Here is a 23,056-nt window from a genome sequence, read left to right as displayed (position 1 = left end):
AAACAGTTTACTATGAATCACAAATAAATCAAACGATAACTATTATATTTATTTTATATCATTAATTTGCCATTCTATCCCAATTTTTATCGCATAAAATACATTTTCTAAAATTTTACCTTATCAATCAAATACTAGATCATAATCATTAACCACACATAATATACTTGGAACAAAATAGGGCTAATTTGTGAAAGGTAGAAGTTATAGCGTAATATTAAATAATTTGTAAATAGAGGTGGCAACGATTGCCATTTCCACGTGAAAAACGTCTCCAAATCTGACGACGTGCATCTCGCCGGTGTCATATTATATTAAATTTGTTTTGTGCCACCATAATATATCAACTAATTTAGTTTCTAAGATATTCTAGTAGTAGTATAATATTTTTAATCGGCTAAGTAAGAGGACATAAAAAAGTGTGTTTAAAGTTTATTTTCTTCTTCTTTCATTTGAATTTGTTCCGGGCTTGAGTAAGAAATTCCAATCGTAACCGCAGCAAAATGAACATCGAATCGGAGAAAGAGCAATTTCTGAAGGAATTTGGAAGCTATTATGGTTATGCAAATTCCCCCAAAAACATTGATGAAATTAGAGCTACTGAATTTAAGCGCTTAAACGGTAAGATTTTTTCATCTTCCAATTTCAGAATTTTGTTGAAAAATTGTTCCGTTGACTTCACTATTTACTTGTAGATACGGTATACTTGGATCATGCTGGGGCGACTCTCTATTCCGAGTCTCAAATGGAAGCTGTGTTTAAGGACCTCAATTCTAATCTTTATGGAAATCCTCGTATCCTTCCTATCACTTTCTCTATAAACTTTCTTCAACATGGTTGATTCTGCATTTCTTCACTCTACATTAAATTTTTAGCTGATTCCTTAATTCTGTGAAAAACAATAGATAGCCAGAGCACTTGTAGTTTGGCTACCGAGGACATTGTTGGGAAAGCACGCCAACAGGTGAACATCTTCTTCTGCACTATTTTTATTGCTTCTGTTGTCATCATAATCTCTGCATTAGTCCACAATGCTCTGCAAATGTGTATTGATGTATGCTGCATTGATATTATCTTAATGCTAAGCTGATGAGAGTCACTAAATTTCCTTCTGCACATATGTTCTGTCATATTCAGTATTTCACATGTGATAAAGTTTCTGTTGTAATACTTTCTCTTACCATTGAATCACGACTCTATCCAGGTCCTTAGTTTCTTCAATGCATCACCAAGAGAATATAGCTGTATATTCACTTCTGGGGCAACAGCTGCACTAAAGCTTGTCGGTGAGACATTCCCATGGAGCAGTAACAGCAGTTTTATGTACTCAATGGAGAATCATAACAGCGTCCTTGGGATTAGGGAGTATCCTGAATGGATTAAACCTTTTCATCAAAATTTTGTTACTTCTGCTGTCGATTACTTTATGAAAGCTTTCCTCTTTGGTAGTGTATTTAGTTTCTTAATCTACGGTACTACTTCCTGCTTCAAGTGCTACTCTTCTTCACTGAAATACCGGTCCACCTAATCAAAGGCTCCCGACGATTCTATAAATTATCAATATTTTCTTCATGAGGAAGGCATGAATCTTGCCGGCTTTATATTTCAGCAAATGATCGCATCTATACATGTCACTGCATCTGGACCATGCTATCTTTGGACATTTGAAAGAATTACCACGAACTGTATGTGTTATCGATGATGTTTCATATATGCAGACCTGATCTGTGGATACGTTCAACACTGCCATTGTTGCTCTTATCGACTGATGTTCTGATGCATTTAATCATGGTGGTTCTTTTTGAAGTTTTATGATTCCATTCACTTCAAAATCACTTGTTCCACACTTGCTGCTGAAGTGAGGTGTAGAACTCTACTGTTTATCTCATGGATATGATTATACATGTTTCTGGTAGAATTCACTGTACCTCCAAGGGTAACTTTTATTCTTGACAGATCCTAGTTCTATCTAACCAGCCACAAAATTTCTGTTCTTGTTATTGAAGTGAGACCAAAAATCAAGGACCCAATTCATCTCTAAGTTTGTGTACTATTATCTATGTGTTAATACTTGCTCCGTACAGATAAAGCTATTAAGCCAGAAAATTGGAAGAGAAAAAACCTTTTTACACAGTATGAAGAGTTTGCAGAAACAGTTGAGTAGATGGAAGATTTTGCATGATCTTTTATCTTGGTTCATTTTAAATTTGTGTGTATCTCAAGTATTCTTTTCCTTAAGAGTTACTAGATATGCTCTCAGTAAAGGAGCTGCTGCTTTTGCAGTTGACATTGAAGATACACATGTTGGTGAGTCAGAAAGCCCACAGTCTAACTTAAAACTAACACAGCACCACATTCAGAGAAGAAATGAAGGTGGCGTCCTGAAAGAAGGGATGACAGGTACCTTTTAATCAATAGTTTCATCAACTTCTACCTTCCACCCCCTTCCACCCACCAAGTCTATAAAGGTAGTTAGCACCTTCAACTCAAATTAGATGTAGTCTGAGTTAATTAAACCCCATCAATCAAGAGAGCCTGTATGACCTTATACCTGTTAGATGGATTATCTTTTTCCTTTTGTTAGTTTTAGAAGTGAATTAGAAGCTGCTTCACTAATGAAGCACATATTACCAATGTCTTTATCAACTTCAACTTGTTGTAATCTGACACTGTATTCTTCTTGTTACAGGTAACACATACAACTTGTTTGCATTCCCATCAGAATGCAATTTTTCAGGTCGAAAATTCGACCCTAACCTGATTAAGATTATCAAAGAAGAGTCTGAAAGAATCTTAGAAAGCTCTCAGTATTCCAGGTAAAAGAATAAAAAACACTCCAGTGATTGAGAATAGCCGAGGTGCTAAAGTTCTGACATTTATCTGAATAGTACTTGTAAGATTTTTACTCCCAGTAAATCTATAAGAAAATAGACCTTCTCTTTCAAGCTTGGTTGAGATTTGAGAATAGATTGTAGTGCCTCAAACATCCACCAAAAAAAGATATTTGTTTTTAGGCTGGTTCAAATTATGGGAGTTTCTAATGATTTTGATATGTTTGACAAAAAAAAATTTAGAACATGGCATAAAGTAACAGTCTATCATTCCTTAAGTGTAATGGCGCAAAGAAGATTATTTGTTTGTTATAGCTACAAGAGAATATGTTACATTTTGAACAATGTATGCTGATTCAGTCAGGGTTTTGACTTGAAATATCCAATGATCAACCTTTTGTCCTCAATGTGATGCTATTCTTATCTCCTTAGCTGGCAAAGCTTGTTCATATATCTTCGAAAATTTTTTATATCTCCATCATTGAGTTGGTCTTCCGCAGATATAAATTTTCTTTTTTGAATGCAGAGGTTGCTGGTTAGTTCTGATAGATGCTGCTAAAGGATGTGCTACCAATCCACCAAATTTATCAAAGTTTAAAGCAGACTTTGTTGTGTTCTCGTTCTACAAGGTACTTATATTTTGATACCTGCTGTTTAAGATTACAGGAGGTACTTATATCTGATACCTGCTGTTTTAAGATTACACAAACATATGACTGACATCACGGAGCTTGAAAAGAGTTTTATTTGTTTCTTGTTTAGTTATTTGGCTATCCAACTGGCCTTGGAGCACTCATTGTTCGAAAGGGTAAGCAGCTAAATAGGAAAGCCGATTTTTTGTTGTGTTTCCTCACTTATTCTTGTTTAATTTTCTTCTTCGTGTAGTTTACTTCTCACTTGTTTCCCTCTCTGCCTCTATCCCTCTGCTTCTCTGTTTATGGAGAGAATGTTGGGTGGAAATGGTGGCAAAGATACCTAGGATTCATGTTTTTTCTAGTTGTGTAACAAGATACACTTATATTTCTCCCCTTTTTTCATCAATGTGAGAATTAACAAAATTTCCTGATCTCTTTCTATTGATCAGATGCTGCTAAGCTGATGAAGAAGACCTACTTTAGTGGAGGTTCTTTTTTACTGCCTTCTCATGTTATGATTATATAATTGAAAACTCTAGCAATTTAAGTTAACCTGGATTCTTGTAGGCACGGTGACTGCAGCTATTGCTGACGTTGACTTTTTCAAAAGAAGAGAAGGTGTAGAGGAATTTTTTGAGGATGGAACCATTTCATTCTTGAGCATAACAGCAATTCAACATGGGTTCAAAATAATTAATATGCTAACAACATCTTCGATTTTCTGGTAAGTGAGAGCTTCCTCTCTTTTTTTCGGGATAAGGTGAGAGCTTGCTTCTTTTGTGGGTGGAAGATTCTGAAATTGAATAATGATCAGAATTTTATTGAGATTGCACATATTTTGCTGTCATTGCAGATGAACAGAGACATTATATTGTTCACACTAGTGACTAGATTTATTGCGCACTTTTCCGCTTATAGTCTCTTTTTATGATTTATCTAGTGAGTGAGTCCTGCTAATATTATTTGATTAATCCTGCTCATTGCTGCTTTGTAGATGTTGTTGATCTTTTATTTTTTTACTACATAGGTACTGCCAACCTTTTTATAACTAGATGTTACCACAAGTACTGAAATAAGTCAATTTTTGTTTAGCTATTAGGCTAATTATCTTTTGAGTGAACAAGAAAACTTTGTTCTAAAGGTGTAAAATTTTGGGACTTCAAATTTCCTATGCTTTTTTTGTCTCCGTTTGACTTGGCAGATAAATTCCTCTTTGTTTAGAGGATATATGGGCATAGTTTGCAGTATCTTTTTTGTGGGTAGAGAAACTAGTCATTCATTTCTGAATCATCTAATTTAGTGCCAACAGAAATATACCAAGAATTTTACAGAAACTGTTGGCCCATTTCTCTCTCTACCCCCCTTAATTGAAGTTGGAGCCTAATGAAAAAACATGTTCTGAAATGTGCTTTTCTTTTCTGCAAGGCATACAACATCAATTGCAGCATATGTGAGGAATAAGCTTTTGGCACTGAAGCATGAAAATGGAGAATTTGTTTGCACGCTGTACGGGGTAACTATATCGAACATAGCATTCTCGTGACTGGTTTATGTTTTTGGAATTTGGTTGGAATTAGATTCTCGTGAAGAAATTTCTTTATGTCCCAGGCAAAGGCAAGTTTGTTACTGTTGCTCATTCGTGCAGTGGTGATGCAATGATTTTGTTTTTGGGTTGCTTTTTTTTTGGGTAGATTTTGATTTTACTCGCGACTTTTTCTATGGAATTCTGTCAGTTTATGAATTGTCTGGTTTGTTATGAAATTGTCCTATGGTTCCGAAGGTGACTAAGTTAATATGACTTTTGTTTTTTTGAGAATAGTAAGTTAAGTTAATATGACTTTTATCTCAGTTATTATCTAGTGAGATGGGTCCCACAGTTTCATTCAACATGAAAAGACCGGATGGAACATGGTATGGATATCGTGAGGTGGAAAAATTGGCAACCCTGGCAGGAATTCAACTGCGGGTAAGAGTTCAATGGTCCTATTGTCTATGAAGTATGGATTTTGTTCTGTTTCCCTTGGGAGATGAGATGCTTGCTACTTTATGCTCTTGGAACATAATCCCAGAGCAGATTGATACTGCTGTTTCTGATATTATGTGCTACTTTCACATGTTATCTTTTTTCAATGTCAAGGAGGATGATATGACTTCCAAGAGGTGTCTTTTTATGATTTATCATTTGTCTTCATTTATATCTGAATGCTTTGATATACTTATCTGGATTTATGAAGTTCTCCATTTTAACTTCTGTTAGCTTGTCTTTGATTTGTGAGTTTTGGTCCTTCAGATGCATGGTCACTTACTCTTTTAACCGCCTTCACCACTGTTAGATGCGTTAACTGCCACATTTAGAGGAGTTTTTAGTCTTCAGTTATTGCCTTCCACAATACGTGCAACTTTTTTACTTTTTGGAATGAGCAGATATCTCATCATGTAGTAATAACATCTATGGGAGACCAAATAAGGGATGACTTGCATCCGTACTAACACAATAAGATGACTGTCTCCTTTTTATGTTTAAGCTTTTGTCCACAAATACCGAGGGTTGTTGTATACATTTGGTTTTCAGTAAGCCTATTTGAATATGTAACATAATTTTGGTCGAGAAGTGTCTATAACAGGAGTTTGAATGTGAAAAAACGAAGAAGTTCAGTGAAAGATGCAACATTTTTGAAATAATAGTAAGTAATAACATATTATCTTAGCTGGAATTGTCTGAGAAAGAGGAGTTTGCAATACAAGGAAATGTTAAATATTTTATGAGAAAGCCCCTAAAGAATAGTCTATCTTAATTCTTAAAGGAATGGAGGGAGGATTAGTCCACAACTTTTGAAACTGGTAATTGAATATCTCAGATATATAATGCTGTTATATGCTATGACTAAATTCTTGCTTCTTTTTTCCTGTATTTTTGTATAGACAGGATGTTTTTGCAATCCTGGTGCTTGTGCTAAATATCTTGGTTTGTCACACTTGGATCTTCTTTCAAATATTGAGGTATGTGTTTCCTTTCCCCTCATTTTAATTATTATATGTCTTCTGTTACATGGGAAAAAGGGACCACCAATGGCAACAAATTCAAATTATCATTTCATTTAGGCTGGGCATGTGTGCTGGGATGATCGTGACATTTTACATGGAAAACCAACTGGAGCAGTCAGAGTATCTTTTGGTTACATGTCAACATTCGAAGATGCCATGGTAAGGGAACCCACCATTCCCAACCTAATTCCAAAAAATGAAGTGTAGTTCTATATTTTTTATAGTACGACGTGCTTCTTTCTTCAAGATTTTGATGTGCCAAATATTGAACGGTTGGAGTTAAAAATTTACATTTCAACTTAAATGTGGGGCAATCTCTTTAAGCCTAATTTGTCTTGGGCAATCCTCACTTCGTAAGCTAATTTTAAGGTTGAGTTAAGCCTAACATGCACTTTCATAATAGAGAGAGAAAGGAAAATATGTAGCTTAATGGTCACATAGAACAATAATTGCCAACTTCCGATCTTTCACTTTCACTTTGCCATTAGACAGGCAAGCTGAAAGAGAGAAGGAATAAAGAACTAAAACAAAGATGATCTCTTTAGTTCTTCAAGTTTCTGTCTGAAGAAAGAGCAACTTCTAGTCATTTGGATATAAAAAGCTACAAGCTACTTTTCTTTTGAAATGGTAAAGAATATATCTAAAACAGCAATATAATTTCTGAAAAAGCTAAATTGTTGAAAAGTGGAAAATGGTTTGCTACTCCTATTACTTTTTGGTTCTTTTCTATTTCTATAGTTCCCTTTTCTGTTGTTTGTTTAGGATATTGCTGGGCAGAAGCTTCAATTTCTATGAAGTTATCTTGTAATTGCCTGAATGATTGATAAGCAAACTAATCTTTGCTCTGGATGTTCCTTTGAGAGCTAGTCTTATTTACTACTTCATTCCGTTCTACTTGTCTATGCAGAAATTCGTCAACTTCGTGGAAACTAATTTTGTGATATCATCTTCTAATCGGTGTGCATTGCAGCCAAGGTCCATCTCTCTGCCAATTGAAGGTCAACTTTTGTATCTTTCTACTATTCGGCATGCATTATATATATGTTGAATTGGCTTCTTGTAGACCAGAAGTTGATTGCAAGTGTGGAAGTTTGTCATTTTAGTACCATAAAAGATATTGTGCAAACTTGTTTAGTCAACCCATGCATTTCATTGACCAATTGCAGGGATTGCAGAAGCTGCTGCACGGCATTTCCTCACATCTATTACTGTCTATCCAATAAAGTCTTGTGCGGGATTTAGTGTGGATCAGTGGCCTCTAACATCTACTGGTAGCTATTCTGCTACATCTCATAGGAAAATTCAGTAGTTCAATTTTTATGGCACATATGATTTTGTCAAAATCAAAAGATATTTGCTCATTTCCACTGCATATAAGAAATTGATCCATGTTTTCTTTAGAATATCAAAGTATTTTGACTTTCAATTATCATTCTTACATGTTGTCATTCCGTTCAATATGAATTTAGGGTTATTGCATGATCGTGAATGGATTCTCAAGAGCACAACCGGTGAAATTCTTACCCAAAAGAAGGTAGAATACTTTATAATTCACATCATGTGTGTTAATGCCTGTTATCCATGTGCAATGCCATGGTAAAACTACCTTCATTCACCTATTATAATTTAATTTAGTAAAGTGGAAAACATAGCATTGTTGCCTATCATTTGATCTACCCATCCTTCAATGTGTTTTGCTTTTAACCTTGTTAATTTCCTAGACAAGCCTTACTAATAATTGACTATATTCTCAAAGTAGCATGCAACTTCTTAATGTGGGTTGTGTGCATTGTCAGGCTACATGAGGTCTTTTTTTCGACCATCCCAATAAAATTATTTATTCTCTCTTTTCTTCTAATTCTTTTTTCTATTTGTTTGAGACCGAGGGGTAGTTGGTGTTTTCTAATTTGATTTTCTCACAGTTAATAGAAAGTTTAACTCTTTGATTGGATTATAGTTATCTAGGAATGCGCTTTAATTTTGACAAATGTCACTAGTGGTTAGCATGTATTTTAGCTTCTTTTTCGAAGCCTTACAATGCTCATTATATAATAGAATTGATTAGATGCCATCCTTTTTGTACAAGATATTCAACAATTCATGGTCTTAAAAAGAAGTTGAATAGCCTATAACCTGTACTACCAATAACATTTCAAGTCCTTTGAATAACTCTCCATTATCTCAATATATAAATCCTATTTTCTCCTGTGTTCCACTACTAACTTTGAAGTGTCTTAATCTCTACACTCCATGTTTTAACCTGTCATCTAATTTACTTATTTTTTGTTTTTCTCGAAAACATTCTTGAAAATATGCAAGTGTCATGCTCTTGATTGGGATATGATCTCTACTTTTATATCTAGATATGTATTTTTGTATGAGAAGCAAGTTACTACGGGAAACTTATATCTTTGAAATAGATAATTAATGATTATTCAAAATTTACTAGCTATTGCCTCTTAATTATTGTTTCCGATGCAGTGTTGATTACTTCTGCATCAATATCTAAGTCAGGTGTATTTGCGTTCTAGGTTCCAGAGATGTGCTATATCTCCACGCTGATTGATCTCAATTTGGGGAAACTGTTTGTAGAGTCACCTCGTTGCAAGGAGAAATTGCAGATTGAACTCAAATTCAGCTCACTTGTCACTGAAAGAGATGAAATGGATATCCAAAATCATAGGTTTGAACTTCATCTTCACTTCTTTCCTTTTGATATTAAATACTTAAAAGTAGCTACCTCTTAAAAAAATAAAAAAAAATAATCACGTGAATCAATATGTAGAGCTTTACAACTCAACAAAGAGATCCACATAGCCGTCAAAAAAAATTCAAACGGCTTTATGTACATACGTTTACAGACATAGTATAGAATCTTATAGTACCTACATCTTATTAACTTGGGTAAGCATCTATGTTTTTTCAGACTATTTTATTTGGTCATATGTGTAAGAGCCCAACTTTTCTTCTATTCTCGAGTTCAATAATTTTTCCTGTACCTATGTTACTCGGAATCTTTCAAAATGTCAAAGGGTGTGTGTCGGATTCTCCAAAGTATTGTATTTTTGGAGAATCCGACACGGGTGCAGCATCAAAAGTGAAGAGCTCGCTCAACTTAGTCCTGTAGCACTAAAACTTTGTATTTTGAAACTTTTTTTTTGAGAAGGATTTGTATTTTGAAACTTATGTTGTTAAAACTTTGTGATATTGTATCTGAACTGACTTAAACAATGTTGTGTTGCAGTTTCATTTATGGCTACCATTAAATGAAGGGTTCTTTCTTCACTTTTACAGTTGTACTTATTTTTTAATCAGAAAGGTGAAGTTTCATTAAGATAACACGGTTTATGTACAGTAGAAAAAGTTAGAAAGGAAAAATAGTGCTCCTTAAGTTTGGTCTAATATTTATGAAGAATTTTGTTTGTGGGCTTGCATGTGAGTTTCTAAGTTCGAACCACTTAGATGTAGTGGTTGAAAAGATGATTAGGGTATGTGCGTTGTACTGATGTAAGTTCTGTTGTTGACGGTCTGGTATGGTTGCCTTTAGTGAAGCATGAGAAGCTTATAATTCTTGACAATGTTTGCCCTAATATTTTTGAACGGTGGTGTCCAGGCCAACTTGTGCGACCTTGACTGTTCCATCAGGTACCAACTGCCTCCCACCCAGCAACACTACTAACGGGTAACTTTGTCTACCAAGGCTTAGGCAGATAGGAAGAAATCACCTAGTGTTTCGTCTCTTCTGTGGTTTGAACCTTATCTCTAAGGTTGCACGCACTTCATTGACCACTAGGCCACACATTTCGACCTTCACTGTGTTTGCTTTTCAAAGATTGTACTCATTGTTTTCCTTGTCTGTTGGAGACTATAATTATGTTCTTTGTCATGTAATAGAGTGTTTGATTAGGATAAAGTGGGTGTATTTCTCATCTGAACAAAGATATAGTTTATGGAACTAACTGTTTTTAAAGCTTTGGCTGATTGTCGAGCTTCAAACTTCAATTTATTCGTTCCAAAGCAGATTTTAAACAGTTGTGATTTAATCAGTTGCTTTATTATACTTCCCAAAAGACAAAACCAAGACAAAAAGAAACTAAAAAAGGAATGAACAGTGTCTTGAGAAGGATGTCATTATTTTAGTCTGCATGTTCTTAAAATAGCTACCGTTATCTGTGACTACTGTGGTAGTTCATGTGGAAATGAAAAAGAATCTAAAAAGAAGTGTAGTTCATGAATACAGTCTATGTAAGTGGTGTTCTTGAATAGCAGTATTATAGTAATGCTCAATCATTTTTCATGTCTTTTTGATTTGGGTAGATATGAAGTCACAAGTTACAACAATGAGGTTGATATCTGGTTCAGCAGGGCGATTGATCGACCTTGCACTCTACTAAGGAATTCCGGTTCCCAGAGTCACTCCTGCATAAATAAGAAAGGGAGTTCTGGCATGTGCAGGGATGTTGGTGCTAGATTGAATTTTGTTAATGAAGCCCAATTTCTGCTGATATCTGAAGAAAGCATAGCGGACCTCAACTCTAGGCTGAAATCTAGTATGTTTTCTTTTCTTTTCTCTTTGTTAGTAGTGAGCAAACTCTCTTTCTGGTATTGAGCTCTTCTGAAATAGGAATATAAGGAAACTAGAGAATGCACCCAATACAATTGGCCAATTTGAGGCTATTCCTCTGAGCTGAATGCATAACAACTTTTAAACCATGTCTATACAATATTAGTGCAATAACTTCTGTTCAGAGGATACAAATGCTTTGCATTACTTGAATCTATGTTAGACGCGGTGGTATTTCTCTCTTTAGAGGAGACTTGAGTTCAGAAGTCTTACCTGTAGTGGCATGGCTGTTGCGGCTGTAGGAGGAGTTAAAAGGAATTAAAAGTAAATGTATTTGCTGTCTGTTCAGTCTTGTATAGTCCACTATACTTGAATTATTTTCCTGCATAAGTCACTTGTATCACTTAATATGCTTCCTCTGATGGTGGTTAGTGATTTTTACAGAAAGGTTTATGTATAAAGCAAATAGGTTCATCAAAAAATCATTCGACCTTTTTTTTTTTAATCTTTTTAGATGGGCGAAGGAGAAATGGTGGACAAGCAGTACAAGTTGGTGTAATGAGATTTCGACCCAATCTTGTAGCATCTGGTGGTGAACCATATGCAGAAGATGGATGGAGCAATATAAATATTGGAGGCAAATATTTTATGGTGAGTTCTAACTTCTAGCTCGTATAAAATCAAGATATGGGAACATGAAGTGACTGTACATTCTGTCCTAAAATTATAGATGAGTATTCTTGTATTCAGTAAGTCAACAGAGGTGCTAAAAGTTCCTCATGTGTTCATACTTATATTGTTTAAATGCAGTCATTGGGTGGTTGCAATCGTTGCCAGATGATCAATATAAATCCAGAGGCTGGGGAGGTGCAGAGGTTTACTGAACCTTTGGCAACTTTAGCAGGTTACAGGAGAGCAAAGGTCAGAACCCACCTAAAAATGAAGAAAACCCCCCCAAAAATGCAGTTTGCTTACTTAGTTAATTGCTTCTTACTATATCTCCCTTGCAAACAGGGGAAAATAATGTTTGGCATACTGCTAAGATATGAGAATAATACGAAAACCGAGTCAGATACATGGATTCGTGTGGGAGAAGAAATAGTTCCAAATGGAGATAGGCATTGATTGTTTTTCGTGGAAGTCCCTATTTGAGACTTGTAAGTAGTCACAACAGAGGTGATACAAGTGTTCAATGTTGTGAAGCAGCGCAAGAAATACTTGCTCTGGCCAGGTCAATACATCAAACTGTACTTTGTTGCTGTTCTCTATATGCAAAAGAGTATATTCTTCTAAAAGAACTCGTTAAGATCTTCATTCTTTGTAACCAGTACAATATAAGCTAATAAATACCCAATTGTAATATTTAGTTCTTTGGGGCTGCGTATAGTTTTATGTGTAAGTTTTTAGTTTGTGTAGTGACTCGGTGTGCAAGTGCAACCCATGGATGTTGTAATTTGCCAATATTGGCTAATGTATCAATAACTTTCACATCCGCTATATCTCATGGCATTCCTTGATATATGAATGACGCAAAAATCCTCAGGACTTCGCCTTGATCTTATTAACAGTGCTTTCTCGAGAGTTGAGACCGAAGTGGGTGGAAAAGATAGTGGTTTGACGTGAACGTTGAAAGCTTTATTCCTCTCAACTATGAAGGTTAATTATGAATGTACATGTTAATACTTAGCCAATATTGGTGGAATAATATTTTTGTCATTTTCTTTTCACTCTTCGCAAAGGAACCATTGCTCAAATTTCAGAAGTAAAAGGATATACTACTATCAATTATGTCTTGACTAAAGACTTTGACCTTTCTTTATTTTCTCATTCCTTTAATTGTGTTTTTTTGCGTCTCAGTTTTTGTTCACTTCCATAGATGTTTGACTTTCAGGCTGCTATTCGGTACTAACTTTTCCCTGATTGGATATATATGACAAATTTGATATTGGTTGGAAGTTGGAACCGTTCATTTGCTGCTTCTAATATGGACTACCCATTCTGCCTTTACTAAGTAGCTGTGGTTTAGATTTTTTATTTGTTTTAAAATATATAATACATACAAATCTATCAGAATATAATGACTTTACAAATTTAACTAAACAACGCAATCTTATTTTGAATTTGACAATCCTTTGGTCCAACCTAAAACGAGCAGAGTCAAAAAATATAGAGATATTATTAATAGGAGAAAAAGCTATAGTGGCTAGCACGAAGTCAAATCAACTTGGTTGATGGGAAGTCGTCCACCTTCGAAATGTGTCCACGCAAGTTGATTTTAGTATGAAATGAAATAAGGGCGCATTTGGTATGATCTATGAAAAATATTGGTTAGGAAAATAAGTTGTTTTTTTCTTTGCATAAGGTTTGTGTCTGTACCAATTCACATGCGCAACTCGTCTAATTTCATGCTATATCCAACCAAACATGTATGAAGTAAGCATCAAGATTGAAATATAAGGGAAGAATTAATTAGTTTATGATCTTTACATAAAATACAAAAAGAAATGTTAAGTGTGGGAAGCCGAAGGTCCGGGGGATCAGGTGGTTGCAGAGGGGGTTGGGGGAGAGTCAGGACTAGAGGTTGGAGGGAGAGATGGACGATCAATATTATTTATGAAATTTATTTTTTTCAGTAGATCTCATTTTCGTGATTTTTTAAAAGAATTTATTCTTAACCTACTAAACATAAAAAAAAATAAAAAAATTAAAAAAGCATTTTCATAGCAAACACACCCTAAAGGTTGAAAAGGTAAAAACGGCCGGCAGTTTTAGTGGTTAAAGATTACAAGCAGAGTAGTCCAACTAATTTCATAAGCTCGATTATTAATTAATATTTTTGGATTATGAATGCTTCTAGAGTTAAAATTACAAAAAGAACGACTAAAATAATTATGATCTTCAAATTTAGATTTTTTTGTTCTCTCCTTTTTGCGGAATCAATATATATTTTTCTTTTTGTTCTAATATATCCCATTCTGATATATAACTAACTAAGCCTAAAAAAAATCAACAATAAATTATCTACTATGATAATAAGCAAAAGCATTTACATTAAATATAATGTTATTAAAGACGATAACTATGTATGAATCTCCATATTAAGTAGCACGGTAAAATGATAAGATAATTAGCAATAAAGCTAAGTCAAATGAATGAGTGTAAACCTTATTTTCTAAGTAGTTGAAGAAATAGGAAGTGGGATATAGACTTTGTTATATCTATAGCAATTAATGTACTAGTATCTCCCAATCATATGGTTTTATTTGCAGGAAGTTCGTACCGTATGTAGAATCTTTAAGCGAAATGGTTCATATAAGTGTGTAGCTGCGGAATGGAGATCAACAGCAGCAAAGAGAGTTGAGGATTCTTCAGATTATATAATAAGCTTTGATGGTACTGCTCCAACTGTCAAAGCACAATAATAATATTGTCCATCAATCAACGAAGAATAATAATAATAATAACCAACGGATCGGAGCTCATCATCATCAATACTCATGTGTACGTAGTATTGAATTGGGATGAACTTAGATCTATTTTAGATCTTGATCCTTATTGATCCATCTTCATTCTGGTGTATGTGTCTATATGAAATTAATAATGATATGCAGCGCAGCTTATTACATATACTCATACTAATTTCCCAAATATATGCCTACTTTTCCATTACTTCAACAAATCGGATATTTATGTAAATATATTATATGCTCATTCAACTTTTTATTTTATTTAGATTCAAAAAAAAAATAAAAAAATTGGATGATCTCCAATCTATATATAAATGACAACTTTGTTTTTTGGATGTCAATGAAATAGTTGATGTATTTTATCAAATCAATTATATATTATCCCACAAAATAACTCTTAAATGAAAAATATTTGAAAATGACATCAATTATGCATGCATATTAGATTCTTTAGTCCAAATATTTTTGGGAATATTAAATTTGATGGGTAATGGAATAACACATATTAAAAGTAGTTGATGATGGTAATAAAATTAAAATTTGTTAAATAGTCGACCTTATTTGTTAAAATAAAATAAAAAACATTTTGGTTTTCTTTCCTTTCCTTTTGGATGGTGGATTTGATTGAGGTGCAAAGGTGAGGTGGCAGCATCTTAGTGGTTAAAGACACGGTAAGTGGGCCCAAAAGCCGCTTTTTAAACAGCTGACATTAGCTGGATGAGGATAAGTAGCCAACAACAAACAACACCTTCATTTTCTCTCTAATCAATTCCTTCGGAAATGGAGAAATTCGTCACTCTAAATGCTTCAAATTTGAGCTCCGGTTCCCTTTTACCAATAGGGTTTTCTTCGCCTTGCCGTAAATCTGCACTTTCACTTCAACGCCGGCGGGTCCACGTTACCAGGGCTTCCGTTGCTGTAGAACAGCAAGCTCAAACTAAGGTCGCTGTCATCAGAGTTGGAACACGAGGAAGGTACTGTCAATTATTTACCCAATCTATTTGTACAAAAATACCTAATTTGGCTTTATCTCAGCTTAAAGTTACAGTCTTTCAACTGAAAATTCGGATGTAAAAAGATTGCGGCTTTTACCAATTAATTGCTGTTTAGTCTTGGGTTTTGATAGATGATTCGAGATTAAATAATTGATGCTTTATTCTTATGTTTTTCTCTTGAGTGATAAAGTAAATATGAAAAAAATTGTATTTGAAGTACATGAACAAGTAATTAACCATATTATTCACTGAGGTGTCATTTAGTTCAATAGTCTCAGAACATTTAGTAATCAGAAATTAAAATGTGGGGCTAATGGCCCCATAGTTGGACAGAATCTAGATTTCTCTCATATCCTCCAAAGTAGTATAGTTTTGAAGGATCTGACACCCACCCGTAGGCAGTTTTTAAGAGTAGAGATATAATCTACTAACCTTTTCTGCCCTGTAATGTAATGATGCTAGTTGGACATATTTCGGATTAGCTTTATCCCAATTTCTTTCCACAATAGTTAACGGTCATCTTTATGCTTTTATCGATAATTTGTTGTATTTTAGTTATGATGTGTGCTAGTGTTAGTCAAAATGTAAGCTTTTTAAGGGGATCTGGCATTATGGAGAAAACAAAAATACAACTTTGTATGCTTGACTCCTCTTTGTGCTTGCCTTTTAGAAATTAACTAATGTTAGCAAGCAGATAAACCCTTTTTTTCTCCTTGCATTTTCCCCCTGGCATATATTTTCTAGCCAATCTATATTCTTTTTGATGAATAAAAATATCTTGTTCATACTTCCCTTGTTCCATGAACATATTTGGTAACAACCATGTAATGTATACGGGATGAGTTTCAACATTGCTTTGGATTAACTCTTCGTTCTATCTCCTTCTTTGCGTGTTCGGGTGGGATGATAGAAACTGACTGATATATCTATAAAGTGCTTTGCTAAAACTCTTCTCTTATGGATTACAATGCAATTACTTGTGTAGGACAGCCCCCTAGCTCTTGCCCAAGCTTATGAGACTCGAGAAAAGCTAATAGCCTCGTTTCCTGACCTGGCTGAAGAGGGAGCCATTGAGATAGTAATAATAAAAACCACAGGTGATAAGATATTAAGTCAGCCTCTTGCAGATATTGGTGGAAAAGGGTTGTTCACAAAAGAAATAGACGAAGCCCTCATCAATGGCGATATTGATATTGCTGTCCACTCAATGAAAGATGTGCCCACATATCTGCCAGAGAAGACTATCTTACCGTGCAACCTTCCACGTGAAGATGTGAGGGATGCATTCATTTCTTTAACTGCAGGTTCCCTGGCTGAACTTCCATCAGGAAGCACAATTGGTACTGCTTCACTGAGGAGAAAGTCCCAGATTCTCCATCGCTATCCCTCACTCAATGTAAGTCTATTACCTATCACATCATAGTCTCTGAAGAAGACCCATTGATCTCTGAGTGTGTGTTGATATCAGAAACAAAGTGAACTAAGAGTCTCCGTAAATTTTTCCATCAAGCTGCAGCCATAATTTATTTGAGTCATTGCTTCATGTATTGTGTTGGTATATATATATATGCCTTCTATGAAGGTAAAAACTTGAAAGTTAAATAGTTTACTTATACTACTCCTTGGAGATTGTTTGCAACAACTAGGAATATGTTGCAATGAGCCAAAATAATAAAAGAACTTCTGTGTGCTCAAAAAGATGGGTAGGATGACGAACGAGTGGAAAAAGAGTAAATTGAGGATTGTTTATTTCTTGTTGTGATATGTTACATAGCTTTGTATGCTCCAGGAGCAGTATTGTTTTCTTAATAAGCCAAATGCGAAGCTCAAGTTTCCTATATCTGAATATCTTTTAGATGAAGCAAAATTTGTGGTGAAATTTTTTATGGTGATTACTTCTGGCCTGAATTTTCTTATTTAGCTCAGCTCTGCCAATCTAACAAATTTTCCTCTTTGCTTTTATTTAGTTTGACAAGTCATGCTAATTATTTTATGTGAATTTTGTTTAAAGGTGTTGGAGAATTTCAGAGGCAATGTCCAGACAAGGTTGAAGAAACTGAATGAGGGAGTAGTTCAAGCTACATTATTGGCACTGGCAGGGCTTAAGCGTCTGAATATGACAGAAAATGTATCATCTATCCTTTCTATAGAGGATATGCTACCAGCTGTTGCTCAGGGTGCCATTGGTATTGCCTGCAGAAGTGATGACGAGACAATGGTATTTAGCACTCTTCTCTGTTATTACAAAAACATTTCCTGCTCTACCATTGCTCATATCTCCTCTTTTGAGGGCTTTATTTCGCTCTTATTTATCGGATGCAATTATAGGCCAACTACATTGCTGCTTTAAATCATGAAGAAACCAGATTAGCAATAGTTTGTGAGAGAGCATTTTTGACGACCTTGGATGGGTCTTGTCGCACCCCAATTGCTGGCTATGCCTGTCGAGGTGAAGATGGAGATTGTATTTTTAAAGGATTAGTTGCCTCTCCAGATGGAACGCGAGGTAAACATTACTCCTTAGTTACAGAATTCTGAGGGATGTGTGAGTTACTTATTCTTTATGTTTATTTGATGTATAATCTTCAATTTCAGTTATTGAAACCTCTAGAAAGGGACCTTATACTTCTGAAGACATGATACGGATGGGTGAAGATGCTGGCCAGGAACTACTTTCCAAAGCAGGTCCAGGATTTTTTGGCAACTGAGTAAAGCTTATGCTCTTATGGTCGACCTCTGCCTATGAATGCAGAGATGTATCGAATAACAGGGATAGAGATCGGAATTTTATATTTCACCCCTACTATAGGATTATGAGTCTACTTATCCTTGTAACCTTTTCGGCAATAGAATTTGAATACTTTGTATATTAGTGTAGCATTTCCACTTCAATTTGGAGTGTTCAGCTGGTTGTTAGCCTTCAGTGTATCCGAGGAATGGTGAATGTTTGCAGATTTGTAGAAAAGTTGTACTGGCGGATTCTACTTCACGTGGATTGTTTTTAATCACTGTGCAACTGTTGTAAGCTAACGAAAGAGTATTTCATCGTTGGCTTAATTTATGCAAGGGGTTTGGTCCAAATTGAATATTTTGTTTATAATTGGCTTTATTTATTGTATCACAACTGTTCATAAGACGGTTCCCTCCTATTAGATCTTTGAGAAAGAGTATCAAGTTGACCCTTGATGAACTCTCCCTTCAACTCTTTGAGTGAAATTCGGTTAAAGAAAAATTCATGAACTAACCCCATTTCCACCTCCTAAGGATGCTTCAGCATTCAGGCATCACAAACCAATCATAGAACCTTTGTTCAATAAGTGAAACATATTAGTTGTTTTACTTTCATGTTGGACAATCACGATAAGGACCGAACTAATACATATAAGCCAGATAGTAGTCATATTTCTTAACTATGTTCTAAATTGAGGTTTCTTTTTTATTCATCATATTAAGAAAAAAGAACTTGTTTCTTTCCCCCTTATAACCATAAAAATAAAGTTTGTGGATGCAATATTTTTGTTATTTTAGTTCAATATTTATTGGAGTTGACACTTTGATACACCTAATGACATGAAAGTATCCATCTTATCCAAAATAGGACGAAAATATTAAAACGAGATACTTGTATAGGAAGGGTGAGAAGATAGAAAATTTATTTGGTTCAAGCAACAGAGTTTCCCCATACAATCCTCTCTTGTGCAGTATCTTCTAAAGTTGAAATCTCGTATAGAAATATGAAAGTACACTCCTGCATTCATCCTCTTCCCTCTACTCCCTCCACCGGAATTTTGGTCTCTGCCGGTGCTGCGGAAGCTAAGCTTGCTGCTAACACCAGAAAGCTTTATTCTTTAACTTTGAATTCCTCTAATTATGTCCCATTTCCTTATAAAAATCAGAAATTTTCCAGAAGCAGCTCTACGGATTTTTCTAGAACGGCTATCGGTTCGGTATCCCCTAAAACTTCAAGCTTCCGCCCCCTCCCCCCCCACTTTTTTTTTCTTTTGTGAAGCTACACCACTATTTGCAAATTGTTTTGCATTTTGCTGTTGTATTTTGTTGAAAAATTATCCCTTTTGTGGTTCAGAAGGGCATTCTTGTGAATTGAACGCCAATTTCTTATTTGAATTCTACACAAGAACCTGTTAACTAGCCGTCTCAAATTTTGTTTTTCTGGTTGCAAAGTATGTTTTGTTGGATTTTCCAGCTAACTCAAATTATAATCTTGTCTTTGCTAATAGAAAGAGGAAAGAGTTAACTGCATTTCACTCTTAATACAACTTTACTGCTCCTTCTGAAGACATTGATTAAGAAAATCTGTAGTCTTTGCCTTTATGTTTGGCTGTTGGATTAGTTGTATTAGATATGATAAAGGTCTCTGTAAAAGTGAGTGAACTTGGAAAAAGACATAGTTTATGCTCAAGAAAGTGAGTTGTGACATCTTAAGGTTTTTGTATATGTCCAAACTATCTTGATGTCTCTCTAAAATGTCTCACTTAATGAACACTCCACTAATTGGAGAAACAAGGGTGAATTTTTGGGAGAAAAAGCAATAAATGCTTATTGTTTTTCTAGAACATCAAATATTTTAGAACAAATCCTTTGCCAAAAATGGCAAATATGAACCGGAAGTAGTACTATGTACTTCCCAGAAAAGAGTTTTTCTTCAAGGTGAACAACTACCATAAACTAGCCGACCTCAAGTTGTTTGGATTGAGATATAGTTGTCTGTTTGAACAACTACCTATACACTGAATATAGTCTTTAGTAGTCTTAGTTCAAAGTCTATTCTTGAGGCTCGTTACGTGTGATTTCTTCTGGTTAGTCTGTGATTCATTATGAATGTATGATAATCTTTCTGCTTGATGCTGCACTTAACATGAATACTTTTGGTACAGAATGTAAGTGAAGATACAGATGACATGTTTGATGATCTCCTAAGAACGCATGGGAAAGTGGTATACAAAAGAAATGACCAAAAACCTGCAAGTGAGGAGATTGATGATGATGCTGAAAGCCTATCGTGTAAGTTGTTCTAAATTGTTAGTTGGATTGACTACTTCTCAGTTGCCGAAGCTTTGAGCCTCGTAGCTTATAGTTTTACTTTTCATGTTGGCCTGTACCTCTTAGCTCATAGTTTTATCTTAGGAACATCGGTTAGTTTTATGATATCCAAGAACGTGTTGACCAACTTTAATTTCATAACTCATGAGCATCTATGTTCTTGTTTTTGTTATTTTCCTTTGGGGAAAAAAGAGTATTTTCCCCTATGATTGATGTACTTACATTATACCTCTATGTAGTGAAAAAAATAAGCTGAGAACCCTTTTAGCTTAAAAACCATCCATTTTAGTCTCTTAATCAATTCCATACATGTCTCATTTTGTTGTTCCTTCAAAAATCTCATTGAAAATGTCATGAATATCCTCCATTCTTATGTGTAGGAACTCCTTGCATTAAAATGTTCATGTTCTTTCATTGCCCTTCAATCTAGTAGTAGTTCTACCAGAAGGTTTTTGAGATAATATTATTTATATCAGAACTCCCTAACATAATTTCAAGTTTTTTTACATTGATATAATTGTTAGTTATAATATAGAATTTAAGGTAGTATAGCCCAAATATAATCGTAATTTGATTCGCATCATTTTGCTTAATATACTTTTGAGTTGTTTTGGTGACATTTACTGATAATGTTGCTTACTTTTAATGTATATTAGTGGTGAAATATTTTTACCTAAACTATTGAAGCATCATGAACAAACTATAGAAAATTATACAAGATGAAACCCAAAAAAGCACTTTAGAATCTGAGAATATAAATATGATGATTGACTTTAGGCAGAAATCGTTGACAGTGCTGTTCCCTCTATATGCAGTTGCAATGGCTGTGGCTAAAGTTGCAAGTGATGTCAAGGCTGGAGATATAAAGGTCCTCTTTGTCAAGCCTCTAGTATATTGGACTCGGTTTTTCATTATTGCTACTGCATTCTCTCGCCCACAGATTGATGCCATTGGGTATGATATCATATTTTGAGGTTTTCTATTGTATATTAACCAGCAGCAGTATAAATAATCGCAAATGAATAAATAGACAAAGAGGATTGACGATTATTTTTTGTAATTCTGAATTTTCTCTAAATTTCTCATAAAGGACCAGAGTAAGAGATATGGCTGAGGAACAATATGGAAGAGTTGCTTCTGGAGATTCAAAACCCAACTCGTGGACGCTACTGGACTTTGGTAAGTAATTCATGGTACTTTAATAGTCCTGCTATTACTTGTGTCATGGCTGAAGAATTTCACTGGATATGAATTTATTATTGCCCTTGTTTTTGATTCACCCCTATTTTTTAATTTCATACGTAGACAAGTGAAGTTAGACAATATCCTTCTGCACATTAGGATTAGAAGGGAGTAACTTTGTTGTCGACTAACCCACTCCTCCGACTACTTACTGTAACTGTGTTGCTTCACATTGTCCAACATACCTTACCCAAACATAGTGTGCTTAACTGTTACAAGTTATCAAACCATCAAGCAACTTGCAAAAATCCGTTATTATTCAGTTGAGCAAGAAAAGGAGGTTTAAAGGTTCAAAGCACAGAGATCTCTGACCCAGCCAGAGAAGCATTAGTTTATATCGTGCCCTGCTTCATATGGGTAGTGCTTTTCAAAAATCATCCCATGCATAAGGTTAACTTCTGGTTTCAACATGGACTAGCTATCCCAGGGTGGCCAAACATGTTATGGCCAGGGTCAGAAAAAATGTTACCTCCAAAGCTATAAGGACTAAACATGAGTGGTTTGTTTTGATAAGGCGATGCTATATTATGTGCTACTATTTGACCCTTGCAGCAACCATGTAGTATGCCATGAAATGTGTTGTTCTTCTTGCTGATATGTCGCTCCATGCCTCTCTTAATTACAGGTGATGTCGTTGTTCATCTATTTCTTCCTCCGCAGCGTGAGTACTACAACCTGGAAGAATTCTATGGCAATGCAGCATCCATCGAACTACCATTTGAGAACCAACAACAATTGCGAGGACCTACTGGTTATTGAAGTCCCAACAGTTATGGCCTCGTGGTGATTAACAGGAAGTGTAGCAAATTATGAGGCAACCACTGTGTTCCCCCGATTGCTGACAAGGAACGATTAACGTATCTGGGCAAACTCTGTTGATCCACTGGTTGCGTTATTTTTCTTAAATTAGTAGTAATGTAATTGCTCTTGTAGAAGATAAAGCTCTCTACTAAGTTGTCTCTGTAGAAGTATTGGTAAAGAAATAGTTTACAAGCATTCTGAACTAAAAAGGGCTCATTGTCACGTTTGATGAAATAACCTAACATCCTGCTTCTTTTTTCCCTTGACGTGAGTTGAGTTTAAATGAAGGATGAGGATTTAAATATTTTTGGGACTGAGGCGTAATTGCAATTGTTGGTTTTATATCCTCTTACAATTCTCTTCAGTAGAAGAAACATGTCAATTAACAAAAGTGTACAAACACCATCATATATGG

General features: G+C 35.0%; 3 protein-coding genes across 3 annotated transcripts; all 3 read left to right on the top strand.

Moving 5' to 3' along the window:
- The first annotated feature begins 268 nt into the window (after positions 1-268).
- On the top strand, positions 269-12,631 carry LOC107026467 (molybdenum cofactor sulfurase). Its single transcript, XM_015227440.2, has 22 exons — positions 269-621; positions 696-794; positions 906-964; positions 1,205-1,365; positions 2,249-2,400; positions 2,690-2,816; positions 3,358-3,460; positions 3,594-3,639; positions 3,916-3,954; positions 4,034-4,190; positions 4,892-4,979; positions 5,316-5,432; positions 6,389-6,466; positions 6,569-6,670; positions 7,419-7,509; positions 7,678-7,782; positions 7,981-8,045; positions 9,043-9,194; positions 10,829-11,061; positions 11,590-11,726; positions 11,886-11,996; positions 12,090-12,631. The coding sequence occupies exons 1-22, from the start codon at positions 504-506 to the stop codon at positions 12,198-12,200; spliced, it is 2,451 nt and encodes an 816-aa protein (XP_015082926.1). The 5' UTR covers positions 269-503; the 3' UTR covers positions 12,201-12,631.
- A 2,626-nt stretch (positions 12,632-15,257) lies between these two features.
- Positions 15,258-18,623, top strand: LOC107025992 (porphobilinogen deaminase, chloroplastic). The gene is made up of 5 exons (XM_015226810.2): positions 15,258-15,516; positions 16,528-16,933; positions 17,549-17,755; positions 17,866-18,043; positions 18,133-18,623. Exons 1-5 carry the CDS (start codon positions 15,323-15,325, stop codon positions 18,243-18,245), a joined length of 1,098 nt encoding a protein of 365 aa, XP_015082296.1. The 5' UTR covers positions 15,258-15,322; the 3' UTR covers positions 18,246-18,623.
- Positions 18,624-19,112: 489 nt separating this feature from the next.
- LOC107026555 (protein Iojap, chloroplastic) lies at positions 19,113-22,945 on the top strand. Its single transcript, XM_015227558.2, has 5 exons — positions 19,113-19,484; positions 20,433-20,559; positions 21,414-21,552; positions 21,689-21,777; positions 22,466-22,945. Exons 1-5 carry the CDS (start codon positions 19,272-19,274, stop codon positions 22,597-22,599), a joined length of 702 nt encoding a protein of 233 aa, XP_015083044.1. The 5' UTR covers positions 19,113-19,271; the 3' UTR covers positions 22,600-22,945.
- The last annotated feature ends 111 nt before the right edge of the window (positions 22,946-23,056 follow it).

This window comes from Solanum pennellii, chromosome 7 (genome assembly GCF_001406875.1).
Source record: "Solanum pennellii chromosome 7, SPENNV200".
In the NCBI taxonomy this organism is placed as follows: domain Eukaryota; kingdom Viridiplantae; phylum Streptophyta; class Magnoliopsida; order Solanales; family Solanaceae; genus Solanum; species Solanum pennellii.
Note: the sequence above shows the minus strand (reverse complement) of the source record. Positions and strands in the feature narration are given on the sequence as shown.